Below are 16,761 nucleotides of genomic sequence, written 5' to 3'. Positions count from 1 at the left end.
CCATTGTGGTCAAGCAAAAAGGTTATTTTTACTTATACATTGGCAACAGCCTTGCTGCAGTGGATACACCGAAGTTAAGTGCTGTCGGGCGTGGTCGGCACTTGGATGGGTGACAATCCAGGCTGCCATGCGCTGTTGCCATTTTTCGGGGTGCACTCAGCCTCGTGATGCCAATAGAGGAGCTACTCGACCGAATAGTAGCGGCTTCGGTCAAGAATACCATCTTAAGACCGGTAGAGTGGTACTGACCGCACGCTCCTCCTCTCCGCATCCTCCCCTGATGATAGTCTATCCCCCCCTAAGGTTCTTAATTTTTACATAGATGTGAGGCTGGGCTTCAAAAGGTGATTATGAAATGGTAAAAGGTATTTTTTTAAATAAAACATTTAATGGTTTATATATACAATTTATACATTGTTGAAAAATACAATGCTGATGGTTATTGAAGGATTGTTGTCATGACTTCAAAGACAACTTGTTGTGTTCACTGAGGTTGCCATGAGTTTCATTCTTCAGTGAGTGCCTCTTCTTTTGTTTCTACTGGAGGTTCAACACCAACAGAGTAACTGATCTTCTTGCTCCTTAGGTAACTGTAGCTGTTATCGAAGATTATCGTGTCTGTTAAAAATAAAAATTTCCCATTAAATCAGATATTATGAATGGAACTGTTGAGGGCAAAATGTATTTAAATGACTGCTCAATTTCCTGTTACACCAGCAACTTTGACAATTTGCTGCGTCCTGTGTCTGAGATGATATCTACATCATCCAACAGCCAGAAAACGGTTATCATTCTCAACACCACCTTAGCTGCTTATGATTTACTCATTTGAAGATTGGAAAAAAGTTCCAGTGTTCCAACTTTGTTAATGTAAAACATTTGTATGCGTACTATTATCTTTGTTAGTTTTGTGATTACCGCATTTACTCGAATCTAAGCCGCACTTTTTTTCCGGTTTTGGTAATCCAAAAAAACCGCCTGCGGCTTAGAATCGAGTGCAAAGTAAGCGGAAGTTCTGAAAAATGTTGGTAGGTGCCGCCACAACTAACTTCTGCCGTCGAATATATGTAGCGCATGCTTCGGAGGCACAACGATAAATACTGGCGCCAAACCCTCTGCGTCAGTAAATAAATTTAAAAAAAGGTGGAAGATGATTTTTTTTCTCCGCCTCGAGTTTCGACCACTGCATTTTCATATTCATACATTATCCAACGAAGTAAATACAAATTCCGTATTGCCCATCTTCGAATGTAGCAGCAATGTACACCGAAAATCCGAGTGGCAAGACTGTTTGGGATGTTTGTCAATATGGCAGGCCAACCCTACGTTCTGAATTTTTTCCTACCTGTGAGAAGAGATGGTTCCTTATAGGAACTTTTATGAATTGTGGATCGCATGCAGTATTCTCTTCACCATAAGAATAATACGAATATAAACATTTTGCTATGTATTCTTTCGTGTTTGCTGCTAACTCATTTAAATCCTTGCTCCCTAATAAACTACGAAACTAGAGTGAGACAACAGCAAACGCGGAAGAATATACATACCATGTCATGTTTATATTCGTATTATTCTTATGCCTAATGATGATAGTCAGAAATGAAGCACGGCAATTGACTAGATTTTTAAATCTAAGGTGACTCTAGTTTCAGTGTAGAATGTAATGAACTAAATGGGCGTCTGCAAAGATTTTCAAACGGAGAAAAATTTTCGCTTAACTCTCGTTCAGAACATCTATCATACACTGTCTATTATTTGGTTCTTTGTGATCACTATCAAAGAAAGCAGCAGTGTAAGTAACAACAAATAGCAGTCTCTTGCCATTGTTTCGCTAATGAGACGATTGCTCTCTCTTTTTTTTAATTGTAAGCGGCGGCAGCGTGCACAAAAGCAAGCCATGCCGCGAGCGGCGACAGATCGTAAACACTCATTATCAGAATACGACAAACAATGCATGACACAGTGCAGTAACGCATTTTCAGCTTAGAGTAACGTAAGCACCTATAACAAAGAAAACGGCACTTATCAGATCAAAGAAAAATAAGCAATCAATCCAAACCAGACGAAGTACGCAAAAAAGGAAGGGTACCCGTATAAATACGGACGGAGCACCTGACGCATAGCAATGGCTACCTGGTAAAGCTTAACTGCTAAGCTTACGACTCGAATCAAACTACTGTAGATGTATCGTCATTCATTAGACCTAAATTGTGTCTCATATTACAATGGTCCAACTTTGTTTCGATTTGGAGGTGCGGCCTAAAACTTTTATCTCCCCTTGAATTTCGAGTCTCATTTTTCAGGTGCGGCTTAGATTCGAGTGCGGCTTAGCTTCGAGTAAATACGGTATATAAAGCACATTATTGTTAGTATGATGTGCTGTACAAATAAAATACTTACAAGTTGCTGGTGCAGAACACGTTATGACTCCCATTTCTTCTGATAGATGGCTGTTGACTTTTCGTATAGGAATTGCTTCAGACTCAATGCCTTCTTCATTTGTACAAATGATTCCAAATTTGATGTCATGATTCTCAGTTCTGAATCCCCACCTATGAAATAATGTCACTATTTTAATATGGTGCCGATAATTTTAAGAAATACAATGCCTGGCAACAAAAGTGGAATGCAATGCCTGGCAAAAAAAGTGGAGTGCCACAAGGGGAGGAGGAAATGAAATGAAACCTCAAATGTTGAGATTGTCAGGCTTACAAAAAAATTGGTTGTTTAAGCCCACCTATCAATATGGGTGAATGCACTGACTTGATTGGGAAGGGCATCATAAAGCCATTGTATCCTCTCTTGAGGTAAGATTGGCCACAACTGTTGTAATTGATTCTTGATATACTGGATCCTCACACAGATCTGACATCAGAGCTGGTCCCACACATCTTCTATTAGGAACAAATCTGGGGATCTCTATGACAATGGGCGTACCTCAACAGTATAAAGATAGTTCATAGGGTGTGCTGTGTGTGGATTAGCATTGTCCTCATGAAAAATGGCACCATGATGTCATTGCATTGGAGGTAAAACATGGGGATGCAGGAGGTTATGCCATTGAAGCACAATCACCACCAGCTGTGACTTGAAAAAATATGTTGTTGTGGTCTCAATGGCAGCCTACACACAGGACAGTAATTTCATAGCATTAATGGACACAGGCAGACAGTGTTTGTTGGTAATGAGGATCACCCTGTGGCTAAACATGCCTTGGTGCACAGCAAGCACATCTTGGCACACTTTTACACCATCCAGGTTATCTGGATACTTCCCACTAACACCAATCTGTCAGAACTCCGGGGATGGGAACTTGCCCTTCAGTATATCCTCTCTTCTCGTTATCCGCCAGGCCTCAACCCCCGCTAATCTCAAGTTGCCGCTGCTCGTACCTCACCTGTCTTTCAACAAAATCTTTGCCTCTGTACTTCCACCTCGACTGACGGCTCTGTCCAAACTCTTTGCCTTTACAAATATGTATGTGTGTGTGTGTGTGTGTGTGTGTGTGTGTGTGTGTGTGTGTGTGTGTGTGTGTGTGTGTGTGTGTGTGTGTGTGTGTGGGGGGGGGGGGGGGGCGAGTGTATACCTGTCCCTTAAAACCCACATCCTTTCGTCTTTCCCTCTCCTTCCCTCTTTCCTGATGAAGCAACCACTGGTTGCAAAAGCTTGAATTTTGTGTGTATGTTTGTGTGTCTATCAACCTACCCTATATATATATATATATATATATATATATATATATATATATATATATTAAAAACAAAGATTCCAAGACTTACCAAGCGGGAAAGCGCCGGCAGACAGGCACATGAACAAAACACACAAACACACACACAGAATTATGAGCTTTCGCAACTGGCAGTCTGCTTGTGTCTGTGTATGTGCGGATGGATATGTGTGTGTGTGTGTGTGTGTGTGTGTGTGTGTGTGTGTGTGTGTGTGTGTGTGTGTGTGTGCGCGCGAGTGTACACCTGTCCTTTTTTTCCCCTAAGGGAAGTCTTTCCGCTCCCGGGATTGGAATGACTCCTTACCCTCTCCCTTAAAACCCACATCCTTTCATTTTTCCCTCTCCTTCCCTCTTTCCTGACGATGCAACTGCCAGTTGCGAAAGCTCATAATTCTGTGTGTGTGTTTGTGTGTTTTGTTCATGTGCCTGTCTGCCGGCGCTTTCCCGCTTGGTAAGTCAGCTTTCGCAACCGATGGTTGCTTCTTCAGAAAGGAGAGGGAAAGACGAAAGGATGTGGGTTTTAAGGGAGAGGGTAAGGAGTCATTCCAATCCCGGGAGCGGAAAGACTTCCCTTAGGGGAAAAAATGGACAGGTGTACACTCGCGCACACACACACACACACACACACACACACACACACACACACACACACACACACACACACACACACACATCCATCCGCACATACACAGACACAAGCAGACATATTTAAAGGCCTTTATATATATATCTGTGTGTGTGTGTGTGTGTGTGTGTGTGTGTGTGTGTGTGTGTGTGTGTGTGTGTGTGTGTGTGTGCGCGCTTGTGTGCGCGCGCATGTATGTTGTTGGCCTTAAAGGACAAAAGCTTTAATTGTGAGAGTCTTTTGTTGTCCCTATCTGCGACTCAGTATCTCCACTATATGGTGAGTAGCAACTTTCCTTTTCATGATATTATTGCCTGATTAACGAATTTTTTTAAAACTTTTTTTTTCAAGCATTGGTGGAATAATATTCAAAAACTTGAGAGACATTATCATTTTGGAACTCCTACAAGTTTGATTGTAGAATCAGGCACTGCAACGCTCATCTAATAGGATAAAAAGAAAAAAATTCTTTATTTGACAATGGCTTCCCCAAAAACTATTTTAACCTGCTTAAAACACATTACATTAATATCTCCCCTTCATTTTAAAACTTTTTAAGCACACTATGTAACATGTATTCAATATGCAATGTTAGAATTTTATTCTGTAGTTAGTGACCAGTGTTTGGGACTGATATATATCTTTTTGAAGAAAATCTGTATTATTTTGTACCAATTTTTGTGTGTTTCTTGCTCAAATAATAGTGTTTTCCTCTTTTTTCCCTACTTTACCTTATTGCTTTCTTTTGACAAGAAGCTACTTTCTCCACTAATTAGCTTGTCCATCCCATTCAATTGGCTAAATTGTGGAATCTACTTGTAGCGCCCTTTTGAAAAATAATGTGTACAGATATGTTTCTGATCCATATGTTGTTATGAAATAATGTAAATATTATACTGTATATGTGTAATGTAATCTAAATTTTCCTGACAATTTCCGAAAACTTTTTGTTATATGGACAGAAAGTAAATAAATAAATAAAATCATATGATCCTTATTATTTTTTTTCATTTCCCCAGACAATGTCAAGTTCTGAGCTTTTCTTTCATTTTCTACAATGGCATTTAATCATGTAAGTTACTCTATAAGAATATTAACTACAGCCTTTTTGATATTCCTTTTACATTGTGCTTGTCTCTATCCACTTGTTACTACTTTATAACAGTGGATATTTTGTATTTTTCTTTGTTGCATGTTTTAAATTTATTTTAAGAATTATAAATGTCCTACTCCACTGTACTTTCTCTTATCACAAGTGCTATGAAAGCAACCAAACCTTACTTAAGTTGTTTGTCACTACAAAGTAAAATTGCTTTTCTATTTCATTTCCCTTTTGCTTAACGTTCTATTCAACAAATAATTACCGTTATGGTTCTTAAATTTTCAACTCATTTAAGCAACTCAGAAAATATATATATAGTTTAACCATCGGATTTTTTACATTTTTGGATGTCAGTCTCATACTTCTATGCTAATAGAAAGCCCTTCCATCTCGTATGGGCTTTCACTGTGTACTTGTGATTTTTCTATTCACTGCTGCAAGATAATCAGCAGCTCCATATATTGACTTTATATTTCTGTGGAACAGTTTCAGCATTTGTAATGCCTGGCTAGTAAGAAAAGATCAAAATCCAAACTGCAACTAGATGTAAATGAAAGAAAGGATTATGACCAAGGTCGTAACAGACTGATAGGAACATGTAAAAGCTGACTGGCTAAGAGGAATTTAAACAATGATGTGTCAGCTACAGACAAGGAGAATGATGAGTGAAAAGTTAGAGATTGAGAAAAGAAGTACATCTCACAGGGAAAGAAAGCGCCATGTAAAAGCTGCAATCGAATCTAAATACTTTTGGGTTAATGGAGACTACCCACTGATAAGATGAAGTATTGAGTCATCAATCACAACACTCAAAAGAAAGAAAACTTCCTAACTTTTGGAGTAATCCTTTTACAAGAGTAAAACACACACACACACACTGCCTACTCAGTATTGTTGATGCCACCTGCCTGTAAACCAACATCCCTCATGCCTGTGGTCTTGCTGTTATTGAACACTATGTCTCTGAGCATCCTTCAGATACCAAACCCACCACCTCATTCCTTATACACCTTACCAACTATATCATGACTCACTACTTTTTCTTTAAGGTACAGGTATACAAACAAATCCTTACCATAGACATGGGCATCTGCAAGGCATCCTCCTATGCCAACCTGTTTATGGATCATCTAGAGGAAGCCTTCCTAGCTTCCTAAAATTCCCAACCTCTAGTTTGGTTCAGGTTCATTGATGCCATATTCATGATACGGAATCAGGATGAAGACACCTCTTCCATCTGCTTCATCTGGTCCTCCTCTACCCAACATGTCACCTTCCTGGATGTTGACCTTCATCTCTCTATCAACCATCTGTCATCCATTTCACACCACAAACACTGTCCCATACAGCCTACCCAACCATGAATGACGTATTTGCAGTGACAAGAACTCCCTCGCCCCATATGTTGAAGATCTCATGAAGTCTTTACATACAGGCACTACACCCTCCCTCATGCTCCCACCCTGCCCCCCCCCCCCCCCCCTCCCATAGACCTAGTCAACAAACATATTTCATATGCCGTATCCTCACACTCTTCCAATCCTCAAACCACAAACCACCCTCAAGAATCAACTGCAAAGAAAGACCCTCTCTCATTACCCAATATCACTTTGGACTGGAACACTGAACCATATGCTGCTCTGGACTTTGATTATCTCTCATCATGCCCTGAAATGGGAGATTTCCTACAAAAGGTTCTTCCCATCCCTCCTAAAGTGGCGTTCCACTGCACACCCAACCTACACAATATCTTAGCCCTTCCTGTTCCACTTTAGCTGTGTTGGCTTGTTCTATGTTTTACATCCTTGCCCACTAGCATGGTCCACCTTCATCTAGTCACCAGGTGGCACCTTGGTGCCTTGGTGGCCCCCTTAGTAGAGTCTTTGGTTGTATCCTTCGGCAGCTTGTCAATGATCTTGGCAGTCAGTCGGCCACAGTCAGGGAAAAAGAGAGAGAGAAAGAGAGAGAGAGAGAGAGAGAGAGAGAGAGAGAGAGAGAGAGAGAGAGAGAGAGAGGCACATTTGATGTATGGTGGGCTGTGTACAGAGATTATGTGTGCACAGTTGTCTAAGCAGCTGGTTGTCACTAAAATCATGTTGGTCAGCAATATTTGGACCTAACTAATTAATGGAAAATCTCATATAAAGATGTGAAACAATTACTACCAAAGAGATAGAGGGGCTGGCCAGTACTTACCTCAGCTCAGTACAGCCGATAGAAACACAAAAAACAACCGAAAATTTAAGTTCCTAGCTTTCGGAATAAATGTTCCTTCATCAGGGAGGAGAGAGGGGAAAGAAAGGGAAGAAGGGAAAGTGGATTTAGTTACTCCCAACCCAGGTTATGAAGCAACAGGGAAAGGAAAACAGGGAAGGTAGCAAGGATGGAGGCATGGTTGTCAGAGGGAAGCCTGGCCAGCCCCTCTATCTCTTTGGTAGTAAATATTTGGACCTAAGATTGACACAGCCAATTTACCCTGCATGAAGAAGCATAGTTGCTGATATGAGCATTGGAATGCTGTTCATTTTCTATTGCCATCTGGTCTTCCCCGTGGGTAAGGTACATATTACTTCATTGTTGCTTGTGCTCTTGTGTTGAAGTTGCTTCCAACACTGGGTTTCCTGTGTTTCTCCATCACTCTGTTTCAGCAACTGAATTTACTTTTTGGTGCCTCTGTTTGACATTATTTAAGTCCCTTGGAGTTACTCCAAAAGGCCTAACACTGTAAGTCCCCATTTCTGGACGCAATCATACTCTACACCAGGCTCTTTTACAGTTTCAAATACAGCAATCTCTTGCTCTTACCCAGCTAATCTGTGACCTATATGCCTCATCAGCAAATTTTCACTCTACCAGACTTCTCTCCTCCTACAAAATCCTGCAGTTATCTGCCCCTCATGTTTCCTTGAATGGTATCATCCACCAAGTCAAGTTGAGACTGCAACAACATGCCAGACGTCACCTCAAAAAGCTATTCCATCTAGTCCTAAACTGCCTGAACAGCAGTATTTCCCTTCCTGTTCTTATGCAGCTCCCTAAACAGCTACACCATCAACCATCACTCCTCGCCTACAACATGGTCCTATTCTGAATCCCATGCCACTTTCCTTGATGCTGATCTCATCCTCACTGAAGGCCAGCTACACACTTCTGTCCACATTAAACGTACCAACAAACAGCAGTACTTACATCTTGACAGTTGCCATCCTTTCCATGTCAAACATTTCTTCCCATGCAGCCTTGGCATCCATGGGAAATGTATTTGTTCGAATGCAGACTCTTTACAGCAATACACCACCATTCTCATCTCACCCTTCACTGCATGTAATTACCCCACCAGCTTAGTTAAAAAGCAGATTTCCTGCACCATCACATCCAATCCTGGTACTGCTGATCCCTCCACAAAACAGCTTTGGAACACACCATGGGTGACTCAGTATTATCCTGGCCTGGAATGTGTTAATCAGCTACTTCAACAGGGCCATAATTTCCTAAAATCATGCCCTGAAATGAGATCCATTCTGAATGAAATTTTGCCCACCACACGTAGAATAGCTTTCTGTCACCCTCCCAGTCTCCGCAATATTCTTGTCAGACCCTATGGTCCTTCTGTACCATCTCCCTACCCTATGGCTCCTACACCTGTGACGACACCTGTGACCGTCCCTGCTGCAAGACTTGCCCTACGCACCCTCCTACCACCACCTATAATAGCCCTGTAACCAGAAAAATATGTACTATCAAAGGGAGAGCCACTTGCAAAATGACACACGTCATATACCAGCTATTATGTAAACACTGTTCAGCCTTCTATATCAGCATGACTACCACCAAATTATCAATTAGGATGAATGGGCATAGACAGAGGGTATATACTGGCAACTCGCAGTATCCTGTTTCAGAGCATGTTCTACAACATGACATTTGTGACCTCGGTGCCTGTTTCACCACACGTGCCATCTGGATTCTTCCCCTAGACACCAGTTTCTCAGAATACACTAGATCGCGTGTTGCACCACAACATGCCCTTGCTTCTCCCACCGACCTGGCTTTAATTTAAATTAATTTCTTCTGTCTCAGCTTTTCTTCACTGTAACTACTCTTTGGTTTACTTTGTTTTAATTTCCTACATCTTTCATTGTCTTTCCTGTCTATCTTTCACCACTGCCTCCCACCTCTTTTACATACAATGTACTTAGCTTCTCACTCCTATTAACTCATGCGTGATGTTTTAGTAGTAATCTCTGTCTTTCATAATGTCCTGTCTTCCACCTTCAAACTCTCAGGTTTTCAAATCTTGTCTGACGCAGCCCCCGTCAGTCTTTTTTTCTCATCTCTCCCCTGAGCCACAGTCACAGGTGACTTTCCCAAAATTTACCACTTTTCCTAGACATCTTCAGTCCTCTTCCTTCACCTTTCTTCCTTCCCCTTCAACCCTTCTGCCTGAAGAAGGAGCCACTGGCTCCAAAAGCTGGCCAATTACAACAGTCTTAAGTGTGTATTTTCTGAGTAGATTTTTTATCTATCCAATCAATTAATTATAATCTGTACTTAGCTCTTCTGGTTTACTTTAATTGCAGCTCAGCATGTGCCTTGCTCTCATCAGTCAATTCACACCAGTCTCTCCAATTTTGTATCTAAGTCCCTAATATTAACATTTGTCTTCCACCATTCAGATCTTGTGCATTTCTTATCTTCTTTTGCACATAAATTTCAGTGTTTTGTCTGCTGTCTGAGACTTTTTATCATTGTCTTCAGGTACTCACATATTTACTTGTATTAAAGAAAAATCTACGATCTTTTTCTTGTCCAATTCATTGTGGGTCAGACTGTTTTGCATAAGCAGTCCACAAACAGCGGCTAATATTATTACCTGCTACACATCTCCAGTGTGGTAAGTTAAGTACTAGGCTTTCCCTGTGTTTTCACAGTACTATATTTCTTAAATTTTATGCATGTTTTTCTATTTCACAGGTTCAGTCTCACATTTTGCAAGTGTAAGTGTAAATTCATTCAGTCTGTAGCACAGTTGGTTCTCTTCTCTCTCTCTCTCTCTCTCTCTCTCTCTCTCTCTCTCTCTCCCCCCCCCCCCTTCTTTTTTTTAAGATGGCAGGTAAGACACTGCCACCTGATACATTCCACACAGTAATTTGCATGGTGTTGTGACTGTCAGCAGCAATAAATTTTTATTGAAAATCTAGCCCCTCTAAAAAAAAATTAAGATCATCTGACTATAAAATATCTCTCTTTTCTTTTTAAATGAAGGCAAATTTTAAACATGACTGTGTAACTGCAAGTTTCGTCTAATAGCAATTTGTCCTAAATGAATGGAGCATGCCTTTGTTATCTCTCTTTTGACGTAGTATTGGCAATATTCACTGAATAGAAAAATTCTGAGTAGGAGTGATAGGAATACCTATGACATTTGAATATTGTCAGTATATTTATTCCTTTATTAATTTTAATGTCCACTAAGTGGTGACACTGTACATTGCTCTTTTCCATGTAGGTTGCATCTTATAGTGTGGCTTTAGGCTGTGAAACTGCTGTGTTTCAATAAACAATAATTTTAGCAGCTGGTAGCGGAATGCAAATGTACCACTGTTTGACTATGCACAAAGTCCTGTATGGATGACATACTAATAAATACCCCTGGTGTAGAGAAACAACTGAAAGCAAATGCCAGGTCCAGATGAAATACCAACTAAATTTTACAAAGAGCACTCTATGGCATTGGCCCCTTACTTAACTTTCATGTATTGCAAATCTCTTGCCCAGTGCAAAGTCCCAAACAAATGGAAAAAGTGCATGTGACTCCTATATACAAGAAGTTAGAAGAATGGACCCCGAAAAATTAAAGACGAATACCCTTAACACTGGTTTGCTGCAGAATTCTTTCACATATTCTCTGTTTTTGAACATATTCTAAATTTTGTAGAGACCTAGAAACCAATAAGCTATGTTCATTAATCAGCATGGTTTCAGAAAGCATTGCTCATACAAAACTCAGCTTGCCCTTTTCTCACATGATATGCTGTGAACTATGGAAAAAAGGATAACAGGCAGATTCCATATCTCTACACTTCTGGAAAGCATTTGATACAGTGCCCCTCTGTAGGCTGTTAATGAAGCCATGAACATATGGAATATATTCCCAGATATTTGCTTGGCCTGAAGACTTCTTAAGTAAGAGAACCCAATATCTTGTCGTTTATGGCAGCTATTCATCAGTGACGAGAGTATTGTGAGGAGTGCCCCAGGAAAGTGTGGTAGGACTGGTATTATTTACTATATACATAAATGGTCTGGCAGATAGGGTGGGCAGATGCTGTTGATGCTTTGGTGCATGGTAAGATACTAAATTTGAGTGACTATAGGAGGACACAAGATGATTTAGACAAATTTTGCTAGTTGATGTGATGAATGGTAACTAGCTATATAGAAAAGGTAGAAAAATGTAAGTTAATGCGGATGGGTAGGAGAAACAAATCTGCAATGTGGGTTCAGCATTATTAGTGTCCCACTTGACACAGACATGTTGTTTAAGTACACTGTTGTTTGGAAAAAGTGAAGCACCTAGACCAAGAGATGTGATCACAATGAAATTTCTTCCACCAATTATGGGCATGAATCTACACAAATGATTTGCATTACTGGTCTGTACATGCACTGCGACAGTGCAGATTCAGTACAGAGTAGTACAACCATGTGCTACAATCAGACCTGTTGACATCATGGTATGGAATAGCAGAGCACCTAAATATGCTCCTGGGGAATACTCCACCTCACAGTTTGTAGGTGAGTCCACAAAGCATCAACTGTGGCTGCAGGAGGAGCTGAACAAACAAGTTGCTGACTGACCACATACCAGACATATTTAATGGGTGACATCAGGCAAACGGGCAGGCCAATGAAGCAGTAATATCCATCATTCTTCAAAGAAAGCTTGCACATTCCTCACCACTTGAGGTTAGGAATTGTCCTGTCGAAATATGGCATGTGGAATGGCCTGCAGGAGAGGCAGTATCTCTGGCTGTAAAACTGCCCTGATGTAGCAGTAGTTGTTCAGATTGCTCTCAATATGAAGGAGGAAAAATCATGTGTTACATGCAAAGGGACTCAAAACCGTCATACTTGGCTTTTGTCTGCTATGCCACTCAACAATACAGTCTGTACAATTGCATTCTCTACAGCAGTGTCAAATGTTAATGTGGCTATCACTGTCAGGCATCTGAAGTCGGATTTGTATGAAAACACTACATATTGTCACTCAGCTTTCTAATGTTGGCATTGATGTAAGCATTGCAGTCTGCAGTATTGGTGGGTTCTGGCCAATGAAAACCAAATCAATGGCATGTGTGTCATCAGTCCAGCCGGCAGAAGATGGCACTGAGCTGTAAATATGTTCACACCTGTTGCAGTGTTCCAGCATCATGCCAACGCTGTGGACAAAGCTCTTCAGTCCGTTACGGCAAAGTAGACAAAATAGTGGTCCTCTCCCACTGTGGCCACATTGTTTCATTCAATACCCTGTTGGCACTGTGTATGTCCTCCTCCTCTCCACTGGTTCCACATTCCCCTCACTATTTAAGCAGCAAGCCCTGTATAAGCCACAGTGTCACGGGATGACAGACCTGCCTCCCAGAGACCAGACGTTCTGCCTGTTTGAACTTCTTGTGTACATAGTTCCGCGTAGTCAGCGCATACACAACTTTCCCACTAGAGCACGCCTTGCTAAGCACAACAGCACAGGTGCAGCGCTTGTCCGTCTCCGCACTACGAGATGGCGCTGCCTTTGAGACAGACCAAATTCTGCTTCTGCCAATCCGCGTATTAATATGTAACTCAGCCAATGAGATTGCTGCTGACGTAGAACCTTTTCTCCTCGCGGGTCACACTCGCGCAGTGATACCTGAACGTGCGAGGTGTTATAATGAGTGTACAGACCTCCAATTAGTCAGTTTGCATTTGTCTGCATTAGTCTATACCAGTCTGCATGTATCTGCACCTGTCTGTACCAGTCTACATTAGGCTGTACCAGTCTATAGTCAAGTTTCAGTTTGCACCTAATAAGATTATCATATTCCTGTACATAGTCACGAAGAGAAATGCATAGACACTTTGTAAAGTATCAGAGATATGTGAGAATAAGATTAACATACCAAGACCAAAGGAACTTCAGATTGTCAATTGTCAATGGCATCCAGAATCAAGTTACGTAATGTTATTTTAATAAATGTGTGTGAAAATTAATCAAGTTCTGTTTAAAGTTGGTCACCATCAATCTGCTACTCTAAGCGTGCAAGTGGCATTTCTATTGTCTGACCTAACGGCAGAAGATAAGCACGCCACAATAAGACCACAAGACATATTGCTGACACTCGTTTACTTTGTTAGAGCGACAAGTCAAATAATCTGATGGTGTGTGTACCAAAGGTCTTACAGTATGCACACCACAGAACTCCTTCTCATGCTGATATTGCACTCTGTGATATCATAGTTTGTTTATCTATCTATCTGTATATACATGTATTTACTTACTTATCCTTTGCTCATGGACTCCAGCTGATAATTTTCAGCTGAGAGTAAAGGGTGCATCATACAATTTTATATATACAATAAATGCGGAGCACAGAAAACATTATTACATTCATATATCTAAAAACAAAGATGATGTGACTTACAAAACAAAAGCGCTGGCAGGTCGATAGACACACAAAGAAACAGAAACATACACAAAGAATTCAAGCTTTCGCAACCAGCGGTTGCTTCTTCAGGAAAGAGAGAAGGAGAGGGAAAGACAAAAGGATGTGGGTTTTAAGGGAGAGGGTAAGGAGTCATTCCAATCCCGGGACCGGAAAGACTTACCTTAGGGGGAAAAAAGGACAGGTGTACACTCGCACGCACACTCATATCCATCCGCACATACACAGACACAAGCAGACATTTGTAAAGGCAAAGAGTTTGGGCAGAGATGTCAGTCGAGGCAGAAATACAGAGGCAAAGATGTTGTTGAAAGACAGGTGAGGTATGAGCGGTGGCAACTTGAAATTAGTGGAGGTTGAGGCCTGGCGGATAACGAGAAGAGAGGATATACTGAAGGGCAAGTTCCCATCTCCAGAGTTCTGACAGGTTGGTGTTAGTGGGAAGTATCCAGATAACCCGGACGGTATAACACTGTGCCAAAATGTGCTGGCAGTGCACCAAGTAATGTTTAGCCACAGGGTGATCCTCATTACCAACAAACACTGTCTGCCTGTGTCCATTCATGTGAATGGACAGTTTGTTGCTGGTCATTCCCACATAGAAAGCTTCACAGTGTAGGCAGGTCAGTTGGTAAATCACGTGGGTGCTTTCACACGTGGCTCTGCCTTTGATCGTGCACACCTTCCGGGTTACAGGACTGGAGTAGGTGGTGGTGGTGGGACAGGTTTTACACCGGGGGCGGTTACAAGGGCAGGAGCCAGAGGGCAGGGAAGGTGGTTTGGGGATTTCATAGGGATGAACTAAGAGGTTACGAAGGTTAGGTGGACGGTGGAAATGAGATCCATCCTTCATGAAATCCTCCCCACTCCACCAAGAGTGTCTAGTTCATCCCTATGAAATCCCCAAACCACCTTCCCTACCCTCTGGCTCCTACCCTGTAACTGCCCCCGGTGTAAAACCTGTACCACCACCACCACCTACTCCAGTCCTGTAACCCGGAAGGTGTGCACGATCAAAGGCAGAGCCACGTGTGAAAGGACCCACGTGATTATATACAATGTTATACATTGTTACAGTGCTTTTCTTTTGAAGTTGCTAAGAGGTTATTATAACATAGCCATTTCTGAAGTATTCAGCACTGTACCATCGTCCATTCCCACATAGAAAGCTTCACAGTGTAGGCAGGTCAGTTATATATTAACTCTTAATTTTTGGGTGGTTTTATAAGTTTATCTGCTTATGGTTGGCATTTGTTGGGTATGCTTTTAATTAATACTGTGAGTTGTTCTGAGTGTCTTAAAAATATTTTGAGGCCACAAATATTTTTCCAATGGTATACAATTTTGACCAATTTTATAGTAATATAAAAGAAAACTCAAGGATTAGCTCACTTTATGGACACAGTAGTGCGAAATGTAAGATTTTTGTCACGAATTTAGATGGAAGTAAGTAAGAAATTAATCTACCATAAAGATGAGTAAAGCCTATAAACTGAAGAGTGCAAAGACTTATTAAAAGATTTTAATACAGCTAGTAAGTATGGTAATGTGAGTAATTGCCAGAACAGAAACTTAAGATACAAGGCCAATGAATTTTGATAATCTCATTGATAAAATTATTATCTGAGAAAAGTTTACTCACTTCAGGAAAGAGCCATCTTGTGCAACAACAAATGGAAGTTTTAATTTGTCTCCCTTCTTTACTACAGCAGAAGTGTAATTTTCATTTTCTGCAAGTTTTTCACTGTTTTTATAGTAGTATGATTTTGGAATTTTACCTCCTTGGTTGATCTGAAATCAAAAATATGTCTAATCAATTTAAACACAATGAATTTATCATTGTATTCATCATCACTCTTATAGTATGACAATGAAAAATGTGGTATCTTATATATTATTATGTTTCTTATATTGACAAAACCCACTTTTTGCCTAATTCTTTGTATACACTACCTCATTTTTCTCCCTCTGTATGGTTTGAACTTAAATTTTGTCATTGAACTTAAATTTTGTCATAGCTGGACGACAACAATTAATGTTGATCTAGTGTGAAATTTTAATACCACAGTGCGAATAATACAGTGTTCTTGGAATGAGTAGTCAAACTTAAATATGAGAAATGGCAACCACTTGACTGCTGCCGCAGGTGGTACAAAACTCATAATATAGAGCCTGATGCGAGAGGTCAATGAAATGAATAAATAGACTGCAGTTAATGAGCACAATTTGTAATCGCTTCCTGATGATAAACAGTTGGTTTTAGCATTACAGTAAAATTTCAGCAGTGCACTTACGGAAGTTCCGTTTTTTCAGGTCAGGTAATAAGAAGGTGGCAGTTGATCAATAAGTGAATGAAAGTTGATGAGCCAGTTTATAATTGTTTATACACTTAAGAACACAATGTTTTCCTGTCAACAATAGATTTAAATTACCAATGTGCTTTATTAACGGGACCAATAATGCAAATGCCAGTGAGTACATAAAACTTTTCATAGTGTTTGTAAGAACATGAGAGTGAACTTGAAGTAACACTGTCTTTATTGCAATAATATGCTGAAGCCTTTGTGATAAAACTGTTTGTCTAACTGGAGCTCAATCATCA

The 16,761-nt window shown here is 40.6% G+C and overlaps 1 protein-coding gene across 1 annotated transcript in view; it reads right to left on the bottom strand.

The window, feature by feature from the left end:
- Positions 1–368: 368 nt before the first annotated feature.
- The window catches only part of LOC126279406 (SEC14-like protein 2), a 277,669-nt gene continuing 261,276 nt past the window's right edge, over positions 369–16,761 (bottom strand). The window contains exons 8-10 of the mRNA XM_049979675.1: positions 15,802–15,950; positions 2,401–2,552; positions 369–618 (exon numbers count right to left, since the gene is read on the bottom strand). Of these exons, the coding sequence (XP_049835632.1) occupies positions 506–618; positions 2,401–2,552; positions 15,802–15,950 (414 nt within the window). The 3' untranslated portion in view covers positions 369–505. The remainder of the gene's footprint in view (positions 619–2,400; positions 2,553–15,801; positions 15,951–16,761) is intronic.

The sequence above is a fragment of the Schistocerca gregaria genome, chromosome 1 (genome assembly GCF_023897955.1).
Source record: "Schistocerca gregaria isolate iqSchGreg1 chromosome 1, iqSchGreg1.2, whole genome shotgun sequence".
In the NCBI taxonomy this organism is placed as follows: Eukaryota; Metazoa; Arthropoda; class Insecta; order Orthoptera; family Acrididae; genus Schistocerca; species Schistocerca gregaria.
The sequence above is the reverse complement of the archived record's forward strand: the minus strand, read 5'-3'. Positions and strand labels throughout refer to the sequence as shown.